The 27,227-nt window shown below is 46.7% G+C and overlaps 1 protein-coding gene across 1 annotated transcript; it reads left to right on the forward strand.

The window, feature by feature from the left end:
* The first annotated feature begins 337 nt into the window (after positions 1-337).
* RBSN (rabenosyn, RAB effector) lies at positions 338-26,343 on the forward strand. The gene is made up of 12 exons (XM_067755563.1): positions 338-1,032; positions 3,024-3,340; positions 7,038-7,178; positions 10,231-10,331; positions 11,245-11,290; positions 11,409-11,570; positions 13,857-14,098; positions 16,108-16,178; positions 18,825-18,911; positions 19,981-20,083; positions 21,458-21,562; positions 22,250-26,343. The coding sequence occupies exons 2-12, from the start codon at positions 3,193-3,195 to the stop codon at positions 23,396-23,398; spliced, it is 2,355 nt and encodes a 784-aa protein (XP_067611664.1). The 5' UTR covers positions 338-1,032; positions 3,024-3,192; the 3' UTR covers positions 23,399-26,343.
* The last annotated feature ends 884 nt before the right edge of the window (positions 26,344-27,227 follow it).

Consider the following 27,227-nt stretch of genomic DNA (forward strand, 5'->3'; position numbering starts at 1 on the left):
CCAGCCCAAGTCACCGAGGCTTGTGGGGAATATCGTTGGGGTTTATTTTGTGTGTGTGTGTGTGTGTGTGTGTGTGTGTGTGTTTTCCCCACACATTGTTCTTTATCCATTCATCCGTCGGTGGACACTTAGGTTGTTTACATATCTTGGGTACTGTAAGTGATGCTGCAGTAGATAAGAGGATGTAGATACCTCTTTGAATTAGTATTTTTCTGTTCTGCAGATAAACACCCGGAAGCGGATTTAGTGAGTCCTATGTTAGCTCTGTTTTTAAATTTTTTGAGGAACCTCTGTGTTTTCCGTAGTGGGTGCAGAAATTTACATTCCCAGCAATAGTCTACATGTGTTCCATTCCCATCCTCCCCAACACATTTCTTTTGTTAACGGCCACTATAACAGTTGTAAAGTGATATCTCATTACTGTCTTGTTTGTATTGGAAAACTTCACAGATTTTCCTGAGCACTCTGTACGTGTTTTGGATGTATACTTCCTGTCATTATAAGCCCACTCTCATGCTGTTATATTCCAGACTCTCCACATCCTCCAAGCCTCTCAAATAATTCCTTTACTCTCTAGCGCTCAGGAAGTTTAATTGACTCTAATTAATTTAGAAGTGTTCGTTGCCTCATTCACTGCGCACCTCGGTCAAGGAGCAAAAAAGCACAGGCTTCAGTTTTCCCATACTTAACAGTGGGGCGGAGAGCAAGGGGCGTGGTTCAACTTCGCTGGCGGAACTACCAGAGTCGTCAAAACGTCGCAAAATTACCCAGCCTCGCCTGGCCGGTTTTTCCTGCGCCTGCGCACAATCCGCCGCTGGCCTGCGGTTGGGGATTCCCTTCCGTGCCCTCGAAGACTTGGCGCTCCTCCGTGGTCCGTCTGCCTTTCTTTCGTTTTAGGCGTCGACGCAGGCGCGGCTGTTGAGCGCCGAGCAGTCGATGGAGATGGTGGCCTCGACCGCTTGAGGGGTCGTGGAGGCCCCGAGCTCGGGTCGGAGAACTGGACAGGCCTTCGCGGCTGTGGGACCGGGAAAGGTACACGGGCTGGGCGTGCCTGCGGGGCTCTTGTCAGAAACCGGGCGGGCGGGCCGTGCGGGCGTGGGATCCGTGTGTGGTGGGTGTGACGTGCGTGGTGGGCGCTGGGGCTCTCGGGCCGCGCGTCTCGCTCGTGTGCCCGGGGTGTTTTTACTCCGTGGTTGCTTGGGGTTGTGTGAGCTCTGTAGCGTTACGCGGCTGGGGCGGCGGGGGGCTGTCTCCCAGGAGCGTTTTCTGGGTCTTCTGTGGAGGTTTAGGCGTTTGGCTTCGGGGTTTGTGTGGTGCCTATGTGAAGTTGTCGTGTGTGCTTTGTGGGGATGAGCCTTTTCACCCACCGCACTGTGGGTGCGGTGATGCGGCGCGTGCACGTCACGTTGAGTTACGTGGAGGGTGGTCGGGCGGCCGGGGGATGTGTGGTAGCTGCGGCGTGTGGCCGGCAGCTCTCACGCTAGACGTGGAGTTGCAGGAGATGTGGGTTTTATTTGGACTTTGGACGTGATTTAGGGTGCGAGGCTCTCGCATATGTTGTGGACGTGGGGCCTGGCTTGGTGGTTTATGGTGGGTATTTGGTATATGATTGTAGGGCTCGTCCGTTCATTCATTTATTCACCCTTGGAGCGTTGTTGAGATTTTCGGTGTTTTGTGCCGGGCACTGACCCGGGGAGTGTGGTGTTGGGAACGAGGACGTGGCTTCTGCTCTCAAACAGCTTACAGGCTGTTGGATTAAGTCGCTTTGTGTACCTGTGATTACAAATTGAGATAAATGCTATGAGGAGAGGTGCAGGGCTGCCCGATGGGAGAATGCGTCAAGCAAGAAATTCTCGAGGAAGTGAGGGTGTCTTGAGATATGGGGAGTGTGTGTTGGTAGCGTGAGTGCGTGGGAAGGAAGGGGGCTCGGGTGAACCCCTGGCTGGGAGGGGCCGGGAGCTGCTTTATCAGCGACCGTCTGGAAAAGGGGCTGAGATCTGAATGTATATAACCATTGGGCTTTTTAGCTAGAGGAAGAAAACAGGGACCTCGTGTTTCATTTGTTTATTTCCTGGGTCACTGCCACTCTTCAGCTTTGAGGGCTTAGGCAGTTCCTCCTCCGTGGCCCTGTTAGCAGGTCCATCCACAGCTCAAAGATGATGGTCATACATTCTCCCTCACTCTGTACTGTGGTTTGTGGCCTCAGGTTCTTGGGGAGAAATTTCTCTGCTTTTGTGGATTGGTTTTGTCTGCATTTCCCTATGGCTATGCATCTTTCTGAGGTGACATTGGAAGTGACTTTGCCGTGGCCTGATAAAACTGAAAATGTAACTTATTAAGCCCTGAATTGTATAAGCATCAGCTTCTTTTATTTTTGAAGCAGTGAGAACGTTAGGCTTGCTGGTTTATAAAGTCTAGTAAGTTTATTGGAGAAAAAGTACCCTACAAACGTAAGACACAGAATAGATTTTTCTTTTTGATCACTAGGTTTCTAATGCTCCTCCTTAGACTGAAGCTGGAATTTTGTTTGATTTGGTTTGGTTTGATTTTTAGCGCAGGTGCTATCCCTTTTATATCAGTGCCTTTTTGACAGAGGTGCAAGAGCTCCATATATGTAGTTGAATAAATGGTCAAGGTAAAGAGAGTCAAATAAAAATTTGTGCTTGTTGATAACTATTTCAGACATTTCCCCAGCGGCTAAAGTGGAATACAGATTATGAAGCTAGATCATTGGAATGAATGTTAGTGAATTGCCTTGGTATTGTGTTTACTGTTGAAGTTGTATTTTCCTTTCTTCAAGAATCTGTGCTTTCCCTTTCACTGAGTTGCCATTGTCCAGTGATGTTCTCATATCTTAGAAAGTTTTGTGTTTTGGTCTAAGGATTCGAGAAAGCAGTTTGTGTTCTCAAACTTGCACTGAAAAATGTTAAGTACCCTTCCTGAACTGTGAAAAGGACAAGGAAAATTCTCAATTGCTGCTAATTTGCCTGAATTGGTTTCCCCCCGCTTCTTTCCTTTCTTAGGACTCCTACTCCAGAGAGGATACCTCATCCAGGGCCGTGATGCCACTTCCCCATCTCTTGTGTGCTGCTTGGTTAAGCTAATGCTGCGGATCCCTTGTCTCTTGTGGAGGAATCAAGCTGACTCTTGGCATGAGGACCCTGCCTTGCGGGGGTTGAGAGTGACACTGCCATGGCTTCTCTGGATGACCCAGGGGAAGTGAGGGAGGGCTTCCTCTGCCCTTTGTGCCTGAAGGACCTGCAGTCTTTCTATCAGCTGCAGTCACATTATGAGGAAGAGCACTCTGGGGAAGACCGTGATGTCAAAGGGCAAATTAAAAGTAAGAGACAGGGACTCTCTGCTTATCTCATTCTGTCACTGGGAGCTTTAACTCGTGGGATGGTTTTCATCAGCTACCATGTTGCCACCGTAATATGATAAACAATACGAAATTAATAATAATAATAGAGAACATATTTCTAGTGCTTTCCATGTGCCAGGCATTATTCAAAATCTTCCCAGTGTATTAACTTCATTTAATTCTCACGATAACTATGTGACTATGAGCCCATCTTACTGATGAGGATACCAGACACAGAGAGATTAGACACAGAGATAACTTGCCTGAAGCTGCAAAGTGAGGTAGAGCCCGGCTTTGAACCTAGTAAGTGTAATTACTGTCCTCTGCTGTCTCTTGCTAGAATGTTTGAATTACCTAACTGCCAGCCTAAGAGGGTTTGGGGTGGAATTCCTTTCCTTTGCTCTGTAAGTGGAGGCACATTGTACACCCATTTATCTGTCACAAATTCAGGCCTTCCTGCCATCCTTACTTCTTCAACTAGACCTTGTCCTCTGCAGCACAGGAAAAGGAAGATTATGGTTGAAATATAAGGAGTTAAACCCAAAAAGTTAAAACTTGGTTTTTGAGCTTCCAAGGACCCTCAGGTCCTGGAGGTTTGCAGAAAGAATTTTTCAGATTTTTGCTATACAGATTATTCATTTCCCGAACTTTAGATTCTAACCCCTAAGTATGATGCTGGTGCTCTGGAATTCACTTTCCTAGTGATTCAGTTAATAGCTGGCCACATTTCTGAAGGCAATGAGATTAAAAAGGTCTATTGCTGTATTCACAATTCTTTGTTGGGTGGGAGAGAAAGGAATGATCCATGTATTCCTAAGCGGACTCTGGTCTCCACACGTGTGAGTCACATGCCCCTTGTAATCAAAGTCTCACTCCACGTCTCACTTTTCAGTTCAGAAAAAAAGAGTTGTTGAAAGTATTAACATTTATAACTTCTGTCAAAAATATGACAAAGTCAAACATTTTCAAAATCCTGAAGGCTGCAGTGGACTAGGTGGCTTCTGGCTATAGAGGCTGGAGCAGAGTCATAACTCTGAGGAGACCCAAAAGGAAAAAAAAAGAGAAATGTATGTTCTTTCACATACATTGTTATTTCATTTGACTCTCCCAACAACCCTGCAGGAAGGTGTTGGTCTCATTTTATAGAGAAAAAGTGAGGCTCAGAGATGTGGAGTGACTTATCCAAGGTCAGATAGGAATTGATGGAGGTAGGCCTTGACCTCATGTCTTCCATCACCTTTAAGCCTAATGCTCCTCTTTGTGCGTGGCATCACTGATGAGGTGAGGCCCTGTATTCCAGTCACAGCATGCACTGCAGCTGGAAAACTAGCAAACGAAGGGACTGATTGTCTAAGGGTCCTTTGGATAACTGAAGGGCCTCCATGATTTTCAGTGAGCATCTAGTCTTAGTGCCAGCTCAACTGAGTCATATACCGTGATATCACTAAAACCTTGATGCCGGTGGGTGGAGAGATTAGAGAATGTCCTCACATTCCTGTGATGACTGCCCTTGTATTAGGGGAAAAATGTGTAAGATTATCGAGGGAATAACAGATATAGGACCTTCTGCTGCTGACTGAATTGAAGTGAGGGTTGATCCTGAGTAGTAGCTGGAGAGAGACCGGGAGTTATCAAATTTAGTTTCTCTTTTCTGTCAGTGTCTGTTTCTCTCTGCTTTTCTGTTTCTGCCTCCTTTGAGAGACAGTGAATTTCCTGCTCCTTTGGCTGTGAGGGGAAGACAGGCAAAATGAATAAGGCACCTAGATTTTAGTCCCCTTTTCTTTCATGTAGCTCATAATCACAAAGTCAAGAAGTCAAGACTTGGGCTTTCTTTTCACTAATGAAAAGGAGAAACCTGGTACTGAGTTGAAGAAATGCTTTGGGCCGATCAGATACTGGAAACTACCTCTTCAAGTGGAGTTCTTTCCTCCTACCTCTGCTTCCTTTACTTGGCTTGTTTTGGGCTCTTGGAAAACCTGGGACTGGAAATAACTCTCAAAGATGTTAGCTAAGGGGCCGGGCTGCAAGCACTAAAGCCCGCTTTTATTAGGAAGGGCATTTCTAATTCTCTGTTTAGTGTCCGTTACAATGGAAGGCTGCAAGAAGGTCCTTCTTTGGTTGGCTCAAGCTTTGGTTCTAACTCTAGCATAGTCTCTTAAAACTAGCCTCACCATCCCTGACAAGGGCAGGTTATGGGCTACTTTCTCTCCTAACTCACAGTATCTCACATCAGAGGGAAACTATTTATGTATATAGCCCATTGTCTTCCTGGTGCCTTCACTAGGCTTATTTATAGCTACCTTCTGTTATAAAAAAGCCATCCAAACCTTTCAGGAAGGATTCAGTGTCTAGTGCATTTTGTGTCTAGGACATTTGCCTTATCTGAGATGCATTTTTTTTAACAAAGCCTTTTCAGGACACAAGGGCTGTCAGTTGAATTTAACTTTCCTCATTTTCTCTGTTCCTCTTAATCAGCCTCTTTTTTAGGAAGCTTGAAATTTGGGAGACACTCTGGTGTTCATTAAGATTCTGATTCCATTTGTCTTGCTGGAATTTGGGAGGCAAGACCCAAGGCTAGGGAATGACTTACCGGGGAATAGACTGTACTATCCATAATGTCCTCGGGACTCCCCTGGTGGCGCAGTGTTTAAGAATCCACCTGCGAATACAGGGGACATGGGTTCGAGCCCTGGTCCGGGAAGATCCCACGTGCGGTGGAGCAACTAAGCCCGAGCGCCACAATTACTGAGCCTGAGCCCTAGAGCCTGCAAGCCACAACTACTGAGCCTGCGTGCCACAACTACTGAGCCTGCGTGCCACAACTACTGAGCCTGCGTGCCACAACTACTGAGCCTACGTGCCTAGAGTCGGTGCTCCGCAACAAGAGAAGCCACCACAATGAGAAGCCCGTGCACCGCAATGAAGAGTAGCCCTAGCTCGCCGCAACTAGAGGAAGCCCGAGCACAGCAACGAAGACCCACTGCAGCCAAATAACAAATAAATAAATAAAAACATAATATCCTCATATTCCTGCTATTTAGCTCTCTCTCTTTACCTTTCGAGCTCTTGACCTGGTGTTTTTGTCCTCATAGAAGCACATAGTTCCTCTTGTGTACTTCCTTGGCCCCGAGCTGTTACAGTCCTTGAATTTCTTTAATTTTGTCTGAAGTAGTCTCTTTTATATTTTATGGCCCTAGGATTTTAGACTAGAGTTAATCATAATAATACTGCTGAAATCACAGTCTGCGGCTTTCTTATGGGACCCCAGACCCAAGAGTTCCCTTCCGTACTACATATCTAAAGTACAGATCTTTGAATTCAAGAATCTCTAGTTCAGAACCAACTTACTGGTACAGTTTGCTGATGTTCCTCAGCCTGCAGTTGAGTCTCTCCTTAACTTTATAATTGATTTAAGCAACAAGATCCCTGTGATGTATATGGGCTGGAGGATGGAATTGGACCAGTAAATGGGATTGTGACAGTGATTCTAGAAGTTTTCCTCCTTCCCCCATACTAATTATGTCCTCAGAAAATGAAAGAACCCTGATACAGGAGAAGCCATGAAATGCATTGGGACCCTGTTGATAGGTGAAATCTAAGTGCTTTTCCTGTAGGACCTTGACTCTCTACTGGGTTATCTTCGTGGATTCATATGGTGTTTGTTCCATTTTTCAAGGTCTTGTCCAGAAGGCTAGGAAAGCAAAGAACAGGCTGTTGAAACGAGAAGGAGATGACCGAGCTGAATCAGGGACCCAAGGATATGAGTCTTTCAGCTATGGAGGGGTTGATCCTTACATGTGGGAACCCCAGGAGCTTGGTAAGAAATTCTTTTCATTCGTTCATTCATTCAGCAAATGTTTATTGAACATCTATATGTTTTAAGAGTTGGCTGAAGAGACACCAGTAAATCAGAATGGTTGTAAGCTTCTGAACCTTGTGTTCTAGTGGGGGGAGAAAATGGACAAGAATGAGCTGGGCCTCTGCTTTGTGTTAGGCACTGCATTAAATGCTTAAACTCTCGTTTAATCCTTACTGAACTCTATGGGGACCTCCCAGGATCAGACAGCTAGGAAACTGCAGAACTGGGGTAGGGATCCAGGTCTTTGACATCAGCCCAGGTGCAGTCCATTGACTGGGCTGTCTCTTCTTGTGTAGACATTGATTACCTCCCTACTGAGAAGCACTGGTTCATGCAACTTAATTTTCTGAAGCATGTAATTGTGTTATCATCTGCTTCCTTTCAAAATTACCATCTTTTCGGGATGATGAAAATGTTCTAAAATTTATTTTGGTGATGGTTGCACAACCCTGTCAATATACTAAAAACCATTGAATTTGTATGCTTTATATGGTGAATTGTATGTATTTGAATGATAACTCAGTAAAGCTTTTACCAAAAAGATCATGCCACATGGAGTTGAACTAGCTAATCTTACATGTCCTTTAACTGTTGAATGATAGTGATCATTAATATAGTATTTTCTATCCATGCGATGGGTAAATAATGATTCTTTCGTAGTAGTTTATTATACTTTGTTTTGTTTTGGGGCCGCTCTGCATGGCATGTGGGATCTTAGTTCCCCAACCAGGGATCGAACCCATGCCCCCTGCATTGGAAGTGTGGAGTCTTAACCATTGGACTGCCAGGGAAGTCCCATAGTACTTTATTATACTTTGATACTCATTATCTTGTTCACCTTTCACAAGAGCCTTGTGAGGTAGAAAGGGTAGTAATGCTCATTCCATTTATAGATGAGAACACAGGCTCTAAGAAGGGAAGTGATATTTACCCTGGGGTCATCTACCAAATAGTGCTGCTGCAGGATGTGTCTTTTATTTTATTTTTTAAATAAATTTATTTATTTTATTTACTTTTATTTTTGGCTGTGTTGGGTCTTCATTGTCGCGCACAGGCTTTCTCTAGTCGCAGCGAGCAGGGCTACTCTTCCTGTGGTGCACGGGCTTCTCATTGCAGTGGCTTCTCTTGTTGCGGAGCACGGGTTCTAGGCGTGCGGGCTCAGTAGCTGTGGCTCGCGGGCTCTAGAGCGCAGCCTCAGTAGTTGTGGCTCACGGGCTTAGTTGCTCTGCAGAATGTGGGATCTTCCCAGACCAGGGATCAAACCCGTGTCCCCTGCCTTGGCAGGACGATTCTTAACCACTGCACCACCAGGGAATCCCAGAATGTGTCTTTTTGGAAGAGGAAAGTCCTAGAATTACACTATCCAATATGATAGCTACTAACTGTATGTGGCTATTTAAATAAATCAAAGTTAAATAAAATTAAAAGTCAGTTCCACAACCACACATTAGCCACATTTTAAGTGCTCAGTCTCCATGTGTGGCTAGGGGCTACCATGTTGGAGAGTGGAAACATTTTATTTTCATTATGGCAGGAGAAAAATGGCTTAAAAATAAGATTATATGCATATATTTATTAGTTACATATGAAAGAAACATGAAGGAGACTTTTCAAGCATATGAATTATTAGCTTTTTGATAGCTTATTTCATGATTGCCAGTGTTAAATTATCAAGGTGATTTACTGATTAACTTACCTGTTTCAGCAACTGAAGGAAGTCACAAATTACAAAAGGTCACGTGAATGGCAAATTTTAAAAGTTAACGTGTATTGTCACTCCTAAAAATTCGAAACTAAAATTTAATTAGGTGTTAAAGTTGATTAGGGAAGAAGAAAAGCGTGGATGCTTAAGAGTGTAGCATGAAGATCTAGATATGGTAAAGCAGCAGTCCCCAGCCTTTTTGGCACCAGGGACCAGTTTCAAGGAAGACAGTTTTTCCATGGACGATGGTGGAGGGTGGATGGTTCAGGTGGTAATGTGAGCGATGGGGAGCGATGGGGAGCTGCAGATGAAGGTTTGCTCGCTCTCTTGCCTTCCACTCACCTCCTGCTGTATGGCATGGGTTGGGGACCCCTGTGGTAAAGTACCTAAATGAATAGGCCATCACTGGGTGGAAGAAATGAAATGAGTGCTGGGAGGGTTGAGGGGGCAGGGCCGGCTTTCAGAAGAGGTGAGATTGAGCAGGTTATATTTCAGATGCACTGAGACAACAGGCTACTTGGTTCCATTTGTGTGAGGAGGTTTGTCCTGGGTCTTGGCTGCTGGACTGAGAAGTTACCAGTTTAACTAGCCCCCTCCAAGGGCATCTATTAGCGTTTACATTTGGGGGGCTATTTTGAGAAGGATTGTTTTTACTCTGATGAAAAACTATATTGTACCAGCTTTGAAAAGTACAGAAAAGTATGAGATGTTTAAAAATTGCCCATAATGTTACTGTCTTTTTATTTAACAAAAATTCATGTGCCAGGCAGTATTCTAAGGATTTTATAAATTTTAACTTCTGTAGTCCTGATAACAGCCCTGTGGAGTAGGTACTACTGTTTTCCCCATTTTATAGCTGAGTACTCCAAGTTACAGAGAGGTTAAGGAACTTGTCCAAGGTCACACAGTGTGTGGCAGAATTGAAACTTGAGCACAGGCTGGCCCCAGAGTTCAACCTCTGTCCTTAAGGTCTTTCCTATCATACTTTGTGGCCCCAAGGTGACCACAGTTAATATTTTAGCAAATTTCCTTCCATTTGCTTTTCTAGTTTTTTAATTTTTAATAAGACTCTAATGGACTTCCCTGGCAGTCCAGTGGTTAAGACTCTGCGCTCCCAACATAGGGGGCCCAGGTTCAATCCCTGGTTGGGGAACTAAGATCCCACATACTGCATGGTGTGGCCAATAGATAGATAGATAGATAAATAAATAGATAAATATAATAAAATCCTAGAATGTTTGAAATTCAAGGTAGAGAGGCTCCCTCAGGAAAACGACAAGTCGTTTATGTCACCACCTCCCCTCCTAGGTGCTGTGAGAAGCCATCTTTCCGACTTCAAAAAACACCGAGCTGCCAGAATTGACCACTATGTCGTTGAAGTCAATAAATTAATAATCAGGTTAGAGAAGGTAAATCTTTTGTTTTAAAACACTTTTTTTCTGCAAGTATAAATCTTCTGGGGGGAGAATTACATTTCTGTAGCATGTGTCTTGTATATTGTGTATATCCAATGCTGGCAAGGAAGCACCCCACCTAGAGCTGTGCTGAGGACGTGGTGGATGGTTCTAGCCTGGGCTGGCTTTACTGAAGGTGGTGGCCCAGGTTGATGACTGGCCACATATCCCGCTTCCCTTTTTCTTCCTATGAAGGCCACTTGACTGCTGGACAGCCTTTCTGCCTTTAGATCCTTTCCTCGTTTGGGTGTCCCAGGGACAATCACGCAGTGAGGCATAGTGTGTGATACCATGTGATGGCAAACAGAGAGGCTAGTAACCAGGCGTGTGAGGAGTACCCTGCCAGGGCCAGTGTGCAGTGTGGGAACCTCTCGTCCTGTGGTTGGTTTAAGAGTGTGTCTTCAATACCACGATCGCTCTGTTTACTTTAACCCTGGAAATGCTTGTTGTGTATAAGCTGGGTGGTGTGGTGGGCATGGCAGCAACCACACGGGTTCAATTCTTTATGTGTACTTCGTAGGGCAGAAATATGTGACCACTTTCATTGTCCAGGAGGACTGTGGTGAATCGGGGGGTTCCCATTGCTTTCAGTAGCCACCCCACCGTGCCCTTGCCTACCCCTGGTTATTGCTTAAGCGGGTAACTGACAATAAAGAGATTGGAATGGGTCATGCGAAGGGAGGTACCTTCTGGATGCAAAGCTAATACTGTATCCCCCACAAAGTTGTTTTTGTGACATTTTGGGTTTGGAGACGACAGATAAGACTTGAGCAATGCTGGTGTGCTCATTCCCACTTGATGCTTCTGCCTGTAGAAAGTGTATACACCACCAGATTAATTCCTTCTGGCACTTTTTTCTCCTTGTCAGCTCACTGCATTTGACAGAACAAATACTGAGTCTGCGAAGATCCGAGGTAACTCTAGAACTTTGCTCACATTCCTTCTATTCTTTATCTTTCTTCTTGACCAGATCTCCTTTTTAAAATGGCCTACATTTATGTTTGTTTGGTTTTTGTTTTGTTCTTCCCAAAGCAATAGAAAAGTCCGTGGTGCCTTGGGTCAACGACCAGGATGTCCCCTTCTGTCCAGACTGTGGGAATAAGTTCAGCATCCGCAACCGCCGCCACCACTGCCGCCTCTGTGGGTCTATTATGTGCAAGAAGTGTATGGAGCTCATCAGCCTTCCCTTGGCAAGTAGGTGATGAGGAGGCGGGCCCTGGACCCTGATCTCCTTTTGAGACTAACTTGTTTACTAATTACCACTGGGTGATTTGGGGGACTTTTTAAAAAAATTAATGGCCCATGGGATCTTCATTCATTTACTTGTTTATTCCTTGAAGCCCATTACAGCCTAGGCCCTGTGTTAGGGACCAGTGATTCAATGGTCTGTAACAGAGGTTGGCAAACTTTTCCCATAAAAGATCAGGTAGTAAATATTTCAGGCTTTGTGGGCCACATACGGTCTCTGTCACATTTCTTCTTCTGTTTTAAACAACCTTTTTGAAGTGTAGAAACCATATGTAGCTTGAGGGTCATACAAAAACAGGCTGGACTTGGCTTGCAGGTTGTTGTTTGCCCACGTCTGGTCTATAAGCATCAGCCATTCCTTCAGGGAGTCCAGCATCCAGCAGGGGAGACAAACTGACAAACAACTGCTTTATAAAGAGGCAAGTATGATGAGAGAAGTTGTGTCAGGCACATGGGAGAGTTGACGGAATCTTTTTTTAAAAAATAAATTTATTTATTTATTTATTTTTGGCTGTGTTGGGTCTTCATTGCTGCCAGCGGGCTTTCTCCAATTGCGGTGAGCGGGGGCTACTCTTCGTTGTGGTGCGCAGGCTTTTTTCATTGTGGTGGCTTCTCTTGTTAGGGAGCATGGGCTCTAGGCGTGTGGGCTTCAGTAGTTCTGGTGAGCGGGCTCAGTAGTTGTGGCTCGCGGGCTCTAGAGTGCAGGCTCAGTAGTGGTGGCGCACGGGCTTAGTTGCTCCGCGGCATGTGGGATCTTCCTGGACCAGGGCTCGAACCCGTATCTCCTGCATTGGCAGGTGGATTCTTAACCACTGCGCCACCAGGGAAGTCCCGAGTTGATGGAATCTTTGTCAGCTCTGCTTGAAGTGGCAGGTGAGGCTTTGAGAGGAGACTGTAGGAGGTGGTCTTAAAATGAGCAGCGGGCTAGTCCTTTCTTTTGAGCAAAGAGTCACAGACAGCTCACCGTCATATAGAATAGGCTGTAATGTCATAATATGAGAGCCACTGAGTGCTGCTGAGGCCGCTGCAGAGGCTGAAGAAGAGTGAGAGTGTGGGTGCTCAGGGTCAGGAGGTGACGTTTGAGAGCAGCCTTGAAACACAACTGGGACTGCAGAGAGGTGGGGCAGGCAGGCATCCTGGGGAGAGTGAAGAGCTGGTGCTTAGGCGTGGGATGTGGAAAGGCCTGGGGAAGGTTAGTAGATGAGCAGGTACAGTAGTTGGGGGTGTGAAACACTGCTTGAGAATGTGGGAATGAGGCTGTAAAGGTTAGGTGGAACACCGTGTCCCAGTGGTCCAGAACTTTGAACCTCAGCTGGTTAAAGGTTGCGAAAGATGATCTCATGGGGTTTTGGCTAATTCTGGGACTTTTGGGGTGATTTTGCAACCCTGGAGAGTTCTGCTGACTCTGCATGTACCGTTGGCTGCAGGATGTCTGGATAACATGGGACAGAAGCAGATGCTTCCTCTGTCGAGCTCTGATGTCCAGCGGGCTCGCATTACCTTGATACTTCCCCTTTCTCCCTGAGGCGACTCCCTGTCTTACCTGAGACTTTATAAGCTATGTTTTGGGGACACTCTTCACCTTCCTTCTTTTGAGCTAATTAACTGACATTTACTGGGTAGCTGCTATGAGGTGGCCCTGTTGGAAAAAATATAGGGCTGCAGCTATGAATAAGACAGTTTCTACCCTCAGAATCACAGATTCCTAGGGCAGCTCTGGGGTGTACATAGAGCTATCACTACAGGGAAAAGTGGGAAGTGCTCCACAAGGGGTGATGTAGTAGAAACTGATAGAAAGGCAGATTGTTTTTGCCTCAAGGAATTGCGGGGGGCGGGGGGGCTTCCAGGAGGATGTGCCATTTGAGCTGAGCTTTGGAAGGGGTAGGAGTCGGGCGTTTGGGCGTGGGGGAAGGCCGTGGAGGGTAGCCCAGGGAGAGCCTGGGTTGTGTCTCAGGCACGGGGCAGGGCAGTAGGTGGTAAGGCCAGGTTAGGGGTGGGCTTCAGAGCCTCAGAGACAGACTGTCCTCGGTTGCCTGGCTCTTTGGCAGCTGCACTGGGCATCCATCCCACCTCAGAGCCTGAGCCCGGAAGGCAGAGGTGTGGGTGCTTCTCACCTGTGGGCAGAGCCTGCTCTCGTGCCACCCCCACCGTTGGACTCCACTGCTGTTGTGGCTGGTGGGGTGATTGGAGGCTGCGGGCTCACTGCTGCCTGTCCTGTGTTGTGCTTTACAGACAAGCTCACCAGTGCCAGCAAGGACTCCCTGAGCACTCATACCAGCCCCAGCCAGTCACCCAACAGTGTCCACGGCTCCCGCCGGGCCAGTATCAGCAGCGTGAGCAGCGTGAGCTCTGTCCTGGACGAGAAGGATGACGACCGGATCCGCTGCTGTACACACTGCAAGGACACACTACTCAAGAGAGAGCAGCAGATCGATGAGAAGGAGCACACCCCTGACATCGTGAAGCTCTACGAGGTGATTCGTGTGTGGCCTTGAGTCTGATTCGAGAGATCTGGCTGTTGGTTATATACATGCCTGCAGATTTTGGAGAATGCTTTGGGAAGTCATTCCCTTGAATCATTTTTAGTTTTTGCCAAAGGGCACTAGCTAGGGCCCTGGGTGAGTCGCAGAGTCACTGGGTATGTTGCAACAAACTTGTTCCCTCACCCTTTCATGCCCACTTGACAGCGGGGTGGGGGGGTGGTTAAGGGCTTCTGTGGCCCAGGGGCAGGAGGAGGAAGGGTGGTTGCCATGCGGTGTAGACAAGTTCTGTGGGTGGGCAGGAGCTGGAGCTGGTGGTGAAGAGTGGGCTGGAAGAGTCCTGCCACACTCACTTGGAGTTTGAGAAACTGCCCGGAGGCTTAGAGCTTCCTCTTTTAAGTCCATTCAAATGCCTCAGCTCTCATTACCACCAGCAACCCTGGAATGCCTTCAGTAGATGCTGCTTTAAAGGAGCAGAGTGTGGTGCCAGAAGCTGGGATTTAGAGTCAGACTGGGTGTGAGCCTGGCTCGGCCTCCTAATGGCCAGGTGAGGCCTGCAAGATGAGAAGGATGAGCCAGGTTGGGGTTGGGCAGGGAGGTGGTAGGAAACGGGGAGGAGGAAACCCGCCCAGGCATCGGAAGCAGTTTGTGCAAAACTGAGCAGAGGAGGGGTGTATCTTTTTTTTTTTTTTAATAGATTTTATTTATTTATTTTTGGCTGCGTTGGGCTTCATTGCTGCGCGTGGGCTTTCTCTAGTTGCGGCTAGCAGGGGTTACTCTTCGTTGTGGTGCGTGGGTTTCTCATTGCGGTGGCTTCTCTTGTTGCGGAGCGTGGGCTCTAGGCACGTGGTTTTCAGTAGTTGTGGCACGTGGGCTTCAGTAGTTGTGGCTCGCAGGCTCTGAGCTCAGGCTAAGTAGTTGTGGAGCACGGGCGTAGTTGCTCCGCGGCATGTGGGATCTTCCTGGGCCAGGGCTCAAACCCATGTCCCCTGCATTGGCAGGCGGATGTTTAACCACTGCGCTACCAGGGAAGCCCCAAGGAGGGATGTGTTTTTGTCTGATGATCACTGAATGGTCACTGGTAGCAGTTCTGTAGGTCACAGTGGCTGTATTTCTGAAACCACCATGAAAATACTCAGGCTACTAGAAATGGTGTTAATTAAACCCTTGCTGAGCTGCAGATGTAGCCATTGTCCATCCTTTATGTGGAGCTCATGATCTGACAACTCATTTTTGTAAATAGCTGCCACACTTTTGGCTTCCTTCTTTTTTGAAGTGAGCCCTGGCAGTGCCTTGTGCTGGTATCTGGCATCACCTGGCAGATACAGGACATAGCAACTAATTTCTTTTCTCTACCTTGGTAAACTCAGATGACTTGTGTCCTGGAAGGCCTTGCTCCTCTCAGAAACATCCGGTCAAACATCCGGGCTTCCCTGGTGGCACAGTGGTTAAGAATCTGCCTGCCAGTGCAGGGAACACGGGTTCGAGCCCTGGTCTGGGAAGATCCCACATGCCGCGGAGCAACTAAGCTCGTGCTCCACAACTACTGAGCCTGGGCTCTAGAGCCTGCGAGCCACAACTACTGAGCCTGCGTGCCACAACTACTGAAGCCTGTGTGCCTAGAGCCCACGCTCCGCAACAAGAGAAGCCACCGCAATGAGAAGCCCGCGCACCGCAACGAAGAGTAGCCCCCGCTCGCCGCAACTAGAGAAAGCCCGCGCACAGCAACAAAGACCCAACGCAGCCAAAAATAAATAAATTTATTAAAAAAAAAAAGTTCACCCTCGCTTTCTTTCCTTCCTGCAAGCTTTTCTTGTAGAGTAGGTCTAAATCAGGAAATTGATAACAACAAACAAAACAAAACAGAGCTAAAAACCACTCTCTGCACTTTTTTCATTTTATAAAACTGCACATTTTAAATACATCTGTTGATTCAACATAACCTCTGGGTAGGCTTTTCTGTACCTTGAGAGCACAACTCACCTCTTCTTTTTTGTTCTTAGAAATTACGACTTTGCATGGAGAAAGTTGACCAAAAAGCTCCTGAATACATCAGGATGGCAGCATCATTAAAGTAAGCTATTCCTCTCTGTTTTACTAATTTAGTGGTGACTGTTTTCTGGCATTTTAGGTCAATTCTTTAGTAGGTGAAAATGACATTCCTAACTCTGCCCAGGCTTTTCTTCTGCCACTGACTGCAGAGAATCTTCGTCATATCTGTATTTCTTTGGGGTGCATGTTACAGTCCTGTGTAGTCATGTTCAGTCATGTGACCCCAGCTTTTCTGATTGAGCGGGTTTAGGAAGGGCCTTGGACGATAAGCACCACTGCCAAGTGCAGCATCCGGAGGTGAGCAAGGGCACTGTGCCTCATGCTTGTGCCTGGGTAGATGCCATTCAGGGTGACACTGAGGTGTCAGGGCTGAGAGCAGACATTTCCTTTAGGTCAGGGGTTGGCAGACTTTGGCCCTCGGGCCACATCTAGTGTGCCATCTCTTCTTTTAAAATTAAGATTTAATTCACACACCATAAAATTCACCCTTTTAAAGTGTACAGTTCAGTGGTTTTGGTACAACCATCACATCACATTTAGTACAACATTCACAAAATTGTACACCCATCAGCACTGTCTTAATTCTGAAACACTTTCATCATCCTAGTAAGAAACCCCATACCCGTTAGCAGTCCCTGCTCCATCTCCCTTTCTCTGGCAACCACTAGTCTGCTTTCTGTCTATGGATTTGCCTAGTTTGGATATTTCATGTAAATAGAATCATAGATATATGATCTTTTGTGTCTGGCTTTTTTCACATAATGTAAAATTTTCAAGATTCATCCCTGTTGTAGCATGTGTCAGTGCATCATTCCTTTTGTGTGAAGCACCGTGTGGGTAGACCACATTTTGTTTATCCATTAGTCCCTTGGTGAACATTTGAGTTTTTCCACTTTTGGCTATTGGGAATAATGCTTCTATCAATATTCATGTATAGGTGTTTTGTGGACATATACTTTTATTTCTCTTGGGTATATACCTAGGAGTGGAGTTCTTGGGTCATATGGTAACTCTGTGTTTAACTTTTTGAGGAATTGCCAGACAGTTTTCCAAAATGACTGCACCATTTTACATTCCCATCAGTGGTGTATGAGACTTTGAATTTCTCCACATTCTTGCTCACACTTATTTCAACATTATAAATACAATGTTATTGGGACACAGCCATGCCTGTTTGTTTGATTACTGTAGCTGATTTTGCACTACAGCAGCAGAGTTGAATAGTTGCAACAGAGACTGTATGGGCCTCCATAGCCAGGGGGGAGCTACCGTTGCTAAGCATGTTTCCAGGTGTCTAACTCTTACGCCTCCAAAGACCAGTTCTGAAGTGCTTTAAGTAAGTGCCTTTCAGTCTGTCACTCATTCACTCAGTGGATATTTAGCAAGCACGAGTTATGTGCCAAGTGCTGTTCTGGGTGCTGGGGCTGCAGCAGTGGACAGTGGAGACAGCTTCATTATCATGGGAGTGCAGACCGTAACCAAGTGAACAAGTAACGCACATGATAATAATGCCAGGCATGATAGGTGCTCCGAGGAGATTATAGTTGGTTGATGTGACTGAGACCAGGGCAGTGATTTCGGATTTGGGCCAACCCTGTTATTTTCCACATGACTTGGCGTTATCAAGACAAAGTACAAGTCTTTTTAGTTCTGATCTGATGTTCTTTTTGCAAACTGTGCAGTTAGAGATGATGAAACAACTTTATTGAATCTGCAGATTACAGCACACACCAAGATTTTTCCAGCTAGGCCTGCCTTATAGATGGAAAACAGGTAAACACAGCAGTTCTTTCTGTTTATTTAACTTAAATTGCTGTTGCCTCAGGAAGAGAGTTGAGTGGCCATTGCTGAGGCTGGATTAATAGCTTGGAGATCATTTGAAATGTTTCTCTTCACAGTAAACATTGTTTAAGCTTGTCCCATGTGCTAGTTACTAGGGGTATAAAAATGAAAAGCCATGATCACTGCACTTGGAGTTCAGCAGTCTGGTGGGAATGGCAGACTAGTAAAGGAACAATTCTAAGACCACATGATAACTGTTGCTGTTCCTCTGAGACTGGGGTTAAGCCACCTCTGGCCTTCCCTGATGTCCCATCCTCCACCCTGGGCAGAGTTACTCCCTCTCACCTCCTTTCTTGAGTTGGAGTCCAAGTGATTTTCTCACACAGGGAGCAATTGTTCGTGAGACCTGGGAGCATGGGGCAACTGACAGTGCCACGTGGGCCGTGGCTTGGATTCCTTGGTCAGCTTTCCTATCATTCCTCCGCTCCCTGGGTAGTCTTTGAGTGAGAAAAGAAAGTGCCTTCTCTTACGTGGTCTGACCAACTCATTTAGTAAACCACTTCAACCGTCTTACTAGATGCACTGAAATTGTTCACGGAAAGTAGGCTGAAGTAGATTCAGTCACATTTATTTTGGCAATGAGCTTAGGAGCTGGTCCTCAAAGACCTCGGCACTAGTGTGTCCCTATGGTGTCTGCAAATTAAAAGCAGTTTCTAGTTGATTAGCACTTATATTTTGAAAAGGAATGAGCATTGCAATATATGCAAGAGTCTGAAATGCCATTTGGAGAGAATTAACTGTCTACCCCTCTGTGAGTCCTTTTACACCACGCTGTCCGTTCAGTGCGATGACATTTAGATCAAACATCTCTGTGATTTCTCCCTAGTGCTGGAGAGACAACCTACAGTCTGGAACATGCCAATGACCTTCGAGTGGAAGTGCAGAAAGTGTATGAGCTAATAGACGCTTTAAGGTAAGGTCTGTTAGGTGATGTCTTACGTGCTGCCTTGAGTGGAGGAGGTGCTTTGTTAATGAGTGGTGGGCGGCCAGCAGACCTGAGCTTACCCAGTCCTGGTGATAGTGGGAGTGTGTGAGGAGGAGGCTGAGGGAGTTGCCAGCTCTGGCACTCAGTGCATCTCAGTAACTTTCGGTTAAGGATTTCTATTGTTCATTATTATTAAAGGAATAGGAGTTGATTGACACCAGCTGTGTGCCAGTCACTGACTACTTCCACACAGAGTAGCTCCTTTATCATACCATGGTTACCCTGTGAGGTAGAGATTAACATCCCCATTTTATAGGTGAGAGAATGCACCACAGCTAGAAGAAGGACTGGAGCCCAGATGGAAACACAGATTCTTTTCTTCAAGTTGACTGCTGCCTTGGTTTTTTTTGGCCGTGCTGTGCAGCTTGTGGGATCTTAGTTCCTTGACCAGGGATCGAACTGAGGCCCATGGCAGTGAAAGCGCCGAGTCTTAACCACTGGACCACCAGGGGAGTCCCAGTCGCTGCTTTTTTTTTTTTTTTTTTTTTTTTTTTATAGTCGCTGCTTTTTAACTGTGGATTGGCTGTTGGGGTTACATCAGCCCTTTGCAGTGTAGGAAGTACTGTGACTCAGAACAGAGATGCGGAACTCTTGTCCATCTGTACGTGCAGGGCTAGCTACGTGGTTTAGGGTCTGCTGCAAAATGAAAATTCAGGTCCCTTGTTCAAAATTAAGGATTGTAAGACAGTAATAGCAGAATATGAAACCAAGCACAGGGCCCTTCTGCTGTGCTGGTCACTCACGCACGACGCTGGCCCTGCACCAGTGGTCAGTGCCTCGATGGCTGAGTGTTTGTCGTTCACCCTGTGCTTGTTTGGGGCCTTGGGTACAGCCAAAGGGTAAGAAATGGGCTTTGCCTGCAAGGACATTTCAGTGGAGTCTCTAACCCATTTCTCTACACATGTTGCTGGCATGCAAGCCTGGTGACTCGGGACTTTTCACCCATGTTTCTGAGGCTGGCAGTGCCTGTTACAGTGATGTATTTGTTCCAATTCAGTAAGAAGATCTTAACCTTAGACTTGAAGCAGGACCCTCCACCACATCCAAACACTTTACGGCTACAGAGGATGATCAGATACTCAGCTACGCTTTTTGTGCAGGTAAAGCCATCCTGGGGTGGCAGAAACGCCGCACTCGCCTCCCCTGCTCTTCTACCACTCTGAAGGCAGATTGGGCCAATGGCTTGTTTATTTTCTGTTTGTACATTTATTACTTTTTAAGGTTATAAATGTGTCAGTCACATCTAGAGAAAAATCTGGATGTCAAAGAAAAGTAAATATTCCTTTTAGTCCTATGTCCTTAACACCATCCTGCCTCATTCTGATATATTTTCTTTTTTATTCCATTTGCACTGGTTATATAAAGTAGTTACATATGCTACTTATAGTAACTTATATAAGTAGCATATTTGCAAGTTTAGGCCTTCTCATTGCTGAATTTTATATCATAAGCCCTTTTTTTTTTTTTTTGGTGGCGCCACACGGCATGCAGGATTTCTAGTTCCCCGACCAGGGATCGAACCCATGCCCTCCGCAGTGGAAACACCAAGTCTTAATGACTGTAGTGCCAGGGAAGTCCCATAAGAACTTTTTTATGTGGTCCTCAAACAGCTCTTGTTTGAATGACTACAGAATAGTGCTCTGTGTACACTATCCTTTAACTATTCCCCTTTCACTGGGCATTTGATAGATTCCCATTTTTTGCTGTTGAGGATTGCCTGATGGACATACTTGCACATAGCATTTCCTCCTTGGGATAAGCTCCTACGGGACTCTTCCTGGGCCATTGGTTTGGAGGAAACAGGTGACAAGGGCGCACTAGACGTAGGTGGTTGGATCTAAGTTGTTTCTACCTCAGAAAGCCCTTGTGAGAGTCACAGTCAATCCCCTGTGGGGCTCCTGACAGAGATCTAAGCGTCCTGTTGGGTTAGTTTCCCAACATCGTAATGCAGAGAATGAGGCCCTTCCTGCTTTTGATTAGTGGCTGTATTCCACAGTCATTTGATGAGTGCCTGCTGAGTCCCAGGCAGTGTTCTAGGTGCTGGGTATCCTGCCATGAGTAAAGACAGACATTCCTGTTCTCATAAAGCTTGTATTCTAGAGAGGGGAATAGAAAAGAAACAACTAAAAAGTATAGCTTAAGAGGGTGGAGAGTGCTGTGGAGAAACGTAAAGAGCGTGGGGTTGGGGCTTTGACGGAGGCTTACGGATGTAGACAGGGAGGGCAGGAAAAGGCCCCACTGAGAGGGCAAATAACTGGGATGTCTGGTGTTGATCATTTCATCAGGAAAAGGCTGGCCTATTTGGAAGTTGGCTCTGCTCCGATTTCAGCGTTAGGTCCTTCCCTGCTCTGCTCATTAACGTGATTGTCCGAGAGTGGGGTAGTTTAGCTTAAGTGGGCTCTCACTAGAGGGCTTCAGGTTCACTTTTTCTCCTAAAAGGGTTTAAGTGTAAAATTGCCTGTGACCCCCTACAGGAAAAGTTGCTTGGTTTGATGTCACTGCCAACCAAAGAACAGTTTGAGGAACTGAAAAAGAAAAGGAAGCAGGAAGTGGAGAGGAAGAAGATCCTGGAGAGACGGGTGAGTGAAGCTCAGGGATGCTGGCGTCCTGGCTTCTTCCCTGCGGCTCCCTTGAGCGCAGAGGCTTCCTCAGGCTCCCAGGAGGTCCTGTGAGGTTGTCGTTAAGTCAGAACCTCTCACTCTCTCTAGTTTGCATTCTCCTTCTGTTCTGTTTCTGGCCTCTCTCATCTTCAGAGGTCAGGGTAATTATTTTTCTCTCCAGGTCCTATTTTTCTTTCAGAGGTTCTACTGATTTTCTCCTGTCCAGAATACCATAGAGACTGGCAATCCTCCCCCTGGTACAAGCTGCAGAGGACCCAGACACCAGGGAGTTCTTTCTAGAACACTTTGGAATATGCAGTATTAAACAGAATAATATGTGTATTTAAGATTGTGTGAGGTTCTAGTGTAGATGAATGGTAATAGACCTCAGAGAGTTAAGTACGTGGCCAGTGAATCTAAGATTGAGAAAAGCTTATCCCTTAACTTACTGTTATTTGGTATTTTAATTTTGAAAATCAGGGTGTGTCCCTCCTTCCCTTCTGATAAAAAAGCCTGATTTGATTTTAGCAGTTGGATATCGTAGTCCTGAGGTGGAGAATTGGAGTCTCACTGACACAGGGATAGCGGGACCGCAGAGGGTGGCTGGCGGTGTGGCTGTTGGCCTGGTGACCGTGTTTCTTCTCTTTGGCTTTGGTGTCTCCCCAGGCTGCCCTGGAATCCCAGCGAAGGCTTGAGGAAAGGCGCAGTGACCTGGTGTCTCATGCGACCAACGGGGAGGTGGTGTCCCTTCGCGGGGGCCATGCCCCGTTGAGAAAGGCTGAGGGCTGGCTCCCGCTCTCTGGAGGTCAAGGGCAGGTCGAAGACTCGGACCCACTCCTCCAGCAGATCCACAACATCACATCCTTTATCAGGCAGGCTAAGGCCGCGGGCCGGATGGATGAAGTGCGTACGCTGCAGGAGAACCTGCGCCAACTGCAGGACGAGTATGACCAGCAGCAGACAGAGAAGGCCATTGAGTTGTCCCGGAGGCAGGCCGAGGAGGAGGACCTGCAGCGGGAACAGCTGCAGATGCTGAGGGAACGCGAGCGGGAACGAGAACGGGAGCAGTTCCAGGCGGCATCTCTGCACACGCGGACTCGGTCCCTGGACTTCCGAGAAATCAGGCCTTTTCAGTTGGAGCTAGGCAGAGAGCCTCGCAACCACCTTGCTCATGCCTTGGATCTGGGCTGTTCCCCAGCTCAGAGCAGTGCGGCACCCAAGACCCCTTCACCCAGCTCGGCTCTCGAGCCCATCAGACTGTGGTCTGGGCCCCCAGCCCTTGGCCAGGAATTCTTGCCCCAGAGCACCACGTCGCAGCACAATGAGGTGCCCTCCCTAAATCCCTTTGATGAGGAAGACCTCTCCAGCCCTGCAGCAGAGGGCACGGCCAGCCCTCCTGCTGCAGAGCCTCCTCTCGGCCCTCCAGCCTGTGTCCTCAAGGAGTACAATCCTTTTGAGGAGGAGGAGGAAGAGGAGGCAGTGGCAGGGAATCCCTTCACTAGCCCAGACAGCCCAGCCCCCAGCCCCTTTGACGAGGAAGATGGGCATCCCCCTCAGAGACCCTCAGGACCTCCTGTTCCTGGCAGCCCCTTCGAGGAGGCCCCCTGTACTAACCCGTTCGAGATGGACAGTGAGAGCGGGCAGGAGGGCGAGGAGCCCATAGAGGAGGAGCTCCTCCTCCAGCAGATCGACAACATCAAGGCGTACATCTTCGATGCCAAGCAGTGCGGCCGCCTGGACGAGGTGGAGGTGCTGACGGAGAACCTGAGGGAGCTGAAGCACACCATGGCCAAACAGAAGAGGGGCGCCGACTGACCATGATGGGCAGGGCGCCTTTGGGGCCTGGCAGGAGCCAGGGGAGCAGGAGGGAGGGCTGCTGGAGTTGATGGACAAGGAGGAAGGGCGAGATTTAAGCTGCACGCAGGTCAGCGGGGGAGGAATCTGCTGTTTCGTGCTGTGCACTTGGAGATTTTCCATGATAGTTGAATAATAAAATGGGAACTAGAACAGGAAGAATCAGCATGCATTTGCTGTTTTTCCTGTTTTTTTTGTTTTTTTTTTTTTATAATTGGGTTTTCCCTTTAGAAGGGAATTTAAAACTTCACTGCCGAGATATAACTAAGCGCAGTTCTGTTGGGCCCTGGGCAGAAATGGCTACTGTGTACCTCTTGCAGCCATTTGCTCCTGCCTGGTGTTTGGTCATTATGCAGTATTATAGGGCAGCCTTATATAGGGCCTTTCCTTTAGCCAAGACAGACAAGATAGAGTCCTGTAAATTTTACTCGGCTCTGGAGGAAGTCTGTCCCCATTAGGGTATTATGTTGCTTTTACCTGGGACTTCCACTGCTCTACTGGGCACATTCTGCCTGTACAATGGAAGGGGGAGGTCTTGCTATGAAGGCAGTATTTAAGACCCAGGAAAGCCCAGCACCTCTTCTTAAGAGTGGGTAATGGTGGTGAGGTTTCACCGGGGTCTGTTTCCCTCTTTGACTTCTTGTTTGTCTCTTTCAGGAAGTTAAACTCCCAGTGCAGGGGTATCACTGTGAGTCTGATCGTGAACTTTTTACAAAACAGGAGTGGGTAACTTTTTGGTTGATGGAGGTGGTATAATTTGGGAGAAGAGTCTCTATCCAAGTGTGGCTCTGTGGAACTGAATGACCGCTGGGACAATTGTCTGTCCCCAGAGAAAGCTTCCTCTAGAGCTTTGGCAAAATAACTCTGAGCTGGGCTTTTTCAGACTTTTTCATAGTTTAGGAATTGGTGACCAGGAAGCTCTTGTGGAACATTGTCAGAAGAATTAAAGCTCCCCTGAGTCAGAAGGTCAATTAAAATAACTTCCAAGGCTAGTTGATGAGCCTTCTTCCTTTTTGGTTCATCTTGTGCTGGCCGTGGACACTGGTGAGATATTTTTTTACCAATGTTTAGTATTAAGAAACTGAAATGGGGAATTCCCTGATGGTTCAGTGGTTAGGACTCGGCGCTTTCATTGCTGACGGCACGGGTTCAATCCCTGATCAAGGAACTAAGATCCTGCACAGTGCACCGCATGGCTGGGGAAAAAAAAAAAAGAAACTGAAATGTTTGAAAGAGGCACAACCCAGGATCATTTTGGTAGAATCGCAGTACTTGAACTCTTCACCAATTAAGGGCAAAAAGGGAAATTGTTAATTTAGCTCTGGTGCTTAGGTTTACAGGAACATAACCCTTAACTGACATCTGCCATCTTGATACCCAAGTGTGCTCAGCTCTGGGTAGAGTTCCTGCAATTATGCTTGTTAACTACTGAACAATAACTGACCACTAGTCACTTTATACCCCTTAACTAACTCTGGGTCATACTCTCAATGGTTAATGGTGTGAGAGTTGAAATTCACTTTGTTACATTCTGGGACGACCTCTCTTGATCTTGGGAAGGTCTGAAAAACATTGTGGTGTAAAGGTAATCTGTTTTTGTATTGACACTATTCACATTTCTTTAGCACCTGCTGGATCTTTGGGCTGAATGAGGGGGTCCTGTATGGGGATGTGGGAATGGGGAGTGGGTGGGTGGAGGGTGTGTGGAGGACCCCTCGAGTCTGGGTTCTCTTCACAAAGGAATGTGAGTGGGTTTGAGGTCAGCCAGTTACCAACCTTGCTGATTGTCATGGTTTTGGGAAGTTGGCCGTCAGGCATATAAAATGTTGCCCGGTACAGGCATTTTTTCTTCCTCAGGGTCATTGCCCTTCATGCTGTTACTCTGGAGGGATTTATGGATGGCTGCATGCTCCTCCCTGCTCAGTCTGTCTTTTCTCTTTGACTGAAGAGAAGGAAGCTCTCTGTGCCGAAAAGCAGGTAGTTCCAGAAGCTAAATGCTGGTCTCCCTCATGATTACTTTTCTAATGAGAATATATCTCTTTTAGTTAGCTGGTGGTTTCAATTAAGACTAGTTTACCAAACATACCCTTTCTCTGAAATCAATTGCAGGTGGCAATGTATAAGTAACTAAGAGCATTGAGAGCCACTAATATAAGAAACATGTTTTTAAGCTAAAAAAAAGAAATTTTTTAACTGAATATACTAAATCAAACTAAAACCCTCTGATGTGATTGAATTCTTCCACGGCTGTATGTTTCCATTTAATTCTTCCATGGCTATATTCTCCTATAATCACAGACATGACCGGAGTTAGAATTCTCTATCCCTCGGAATTCACACGGGCACAAAGTTGGATTTACAGGGATGGGTTAACGTCAGGGAAGAGATGGCCTATGAATTGCAACCACAACTTCAGGTTTTTGCCTCGTGTGAATAGTTCCCCCGTCCTGCAGTCCTTCATCGCAAACAGCTCCATCTCATTGGAAAATGGGCAAGTCCTTGATACGGCGTTGGCAGATGTCCCTAGACACAGATCATGTATGCAAGAGACTTTGGGGATTCAGGCATCAAATGAAGCTGGCTTTTCCCTGTTATGCCTTGTCTGTATTTTCCCTTGTCTAATACACTAAGGACGCTTACTCGTTATGCTTGCTGCTCAATGTGTCTGTTCTGTTCAGATACTAAAATGTACCTGAATCAATCAAGAGCCACGTGGTAGGTTGGACGTTGGCATAGGTGATGGGACTCGGTGAGAAGCTGGTCTCTTTACCAGGTCACAGACTGTGGTAGTAGATTATGTTGGTCATCTGACAGTGACAGACAGTTTGAAGGTCATTGATTTGCATGCACTACTCTGAGGCCTTGTATTGGAACCTTTTTTAAAAAAATAAAATAACATGTTAGTGGTTGGGGGTGTGTGTGAGTATGTGCACACATGTTGCGAGTAAGAATTACCAGATAACATCTCTCCCCTCCTTTCTTAATAACTTCTGAGTATCAGAAGACAGCCCAGCTCCTGTGTTACCTGTGTGGTTAAGGCCTCCAGACAAAATCGAGGTCACTGGGCTCTTAACAGGAGATAAGTATGGGTTCAAGTTCTGTCCTTATCTTTAGTTATGCCTGCAGTGTTGATTAAATGAACTGTCTTCGGCAGGTGTCGTGCAAAACCCTTTGAGGTGGTTAATCAGGTGTTCAGCTGACAGATGAAGAAACTGGTTGAGAGAGATGAGCCTGGCTGGGGTCAAAAAGCCAGTCAGTGGTGGAAGGAGGATTTAAAGCCCAGTCTGCCTCACTCGCTTGCCCTATGTAGCAAGGAGGGTTCCACGTGGGTCAGGTACAGTGGGAGTGCTCAGGCAAGGTTTGTGGCCCAAAGGTAGCGGAAGTGGGCGACGGGGAAAGAGATTGGAAGCTGCTGAGTGGATCTCTGATATTGCCATCACTTGGACCTTTGAGACCTCCCAGGACTAAACCAGGAGGAGGTAATATTTAGCGCTCACTCTGGGTCAGACAGAATGCCAAGTATTATGTATGTGTACCTCATTTAATCCTCTCAACAGCTCCAGTTTACAGATGAAAAAATGAGTGTGGTGAGGTTAAGCCTGCTCAGGGTTACACCGCTGGGATTCCAGCCCAGGTCTGTCTGCCTCCAAAACCCAAGCTGCCCTGGCCTGCTTCGTGTATGGACACTCAGGTTTCTCACATGGGGTAGGATATTTCATCCATAGGAAGCACCTCCTCTGAACTTTAAGGTCAAAAGCTCTTCTGACTAAAACTCTTCAGTAGCCTAGCA

Source organism: Pseudorca crassidens, chromosome 10, assembly GCF_039906515.1.
Source record: "Pseudorca crassidens isolate mPseCra1 chromosome 10, mPseCra1.hap1, whole genome shotgun sequence".
Classification (NCBI taxonomy): Eukaryota; Metazoa; Chordata; class Mammalia; order Artiodactyla; family Delphinidae; genus Pseudorca; species Pseudorca crassidens.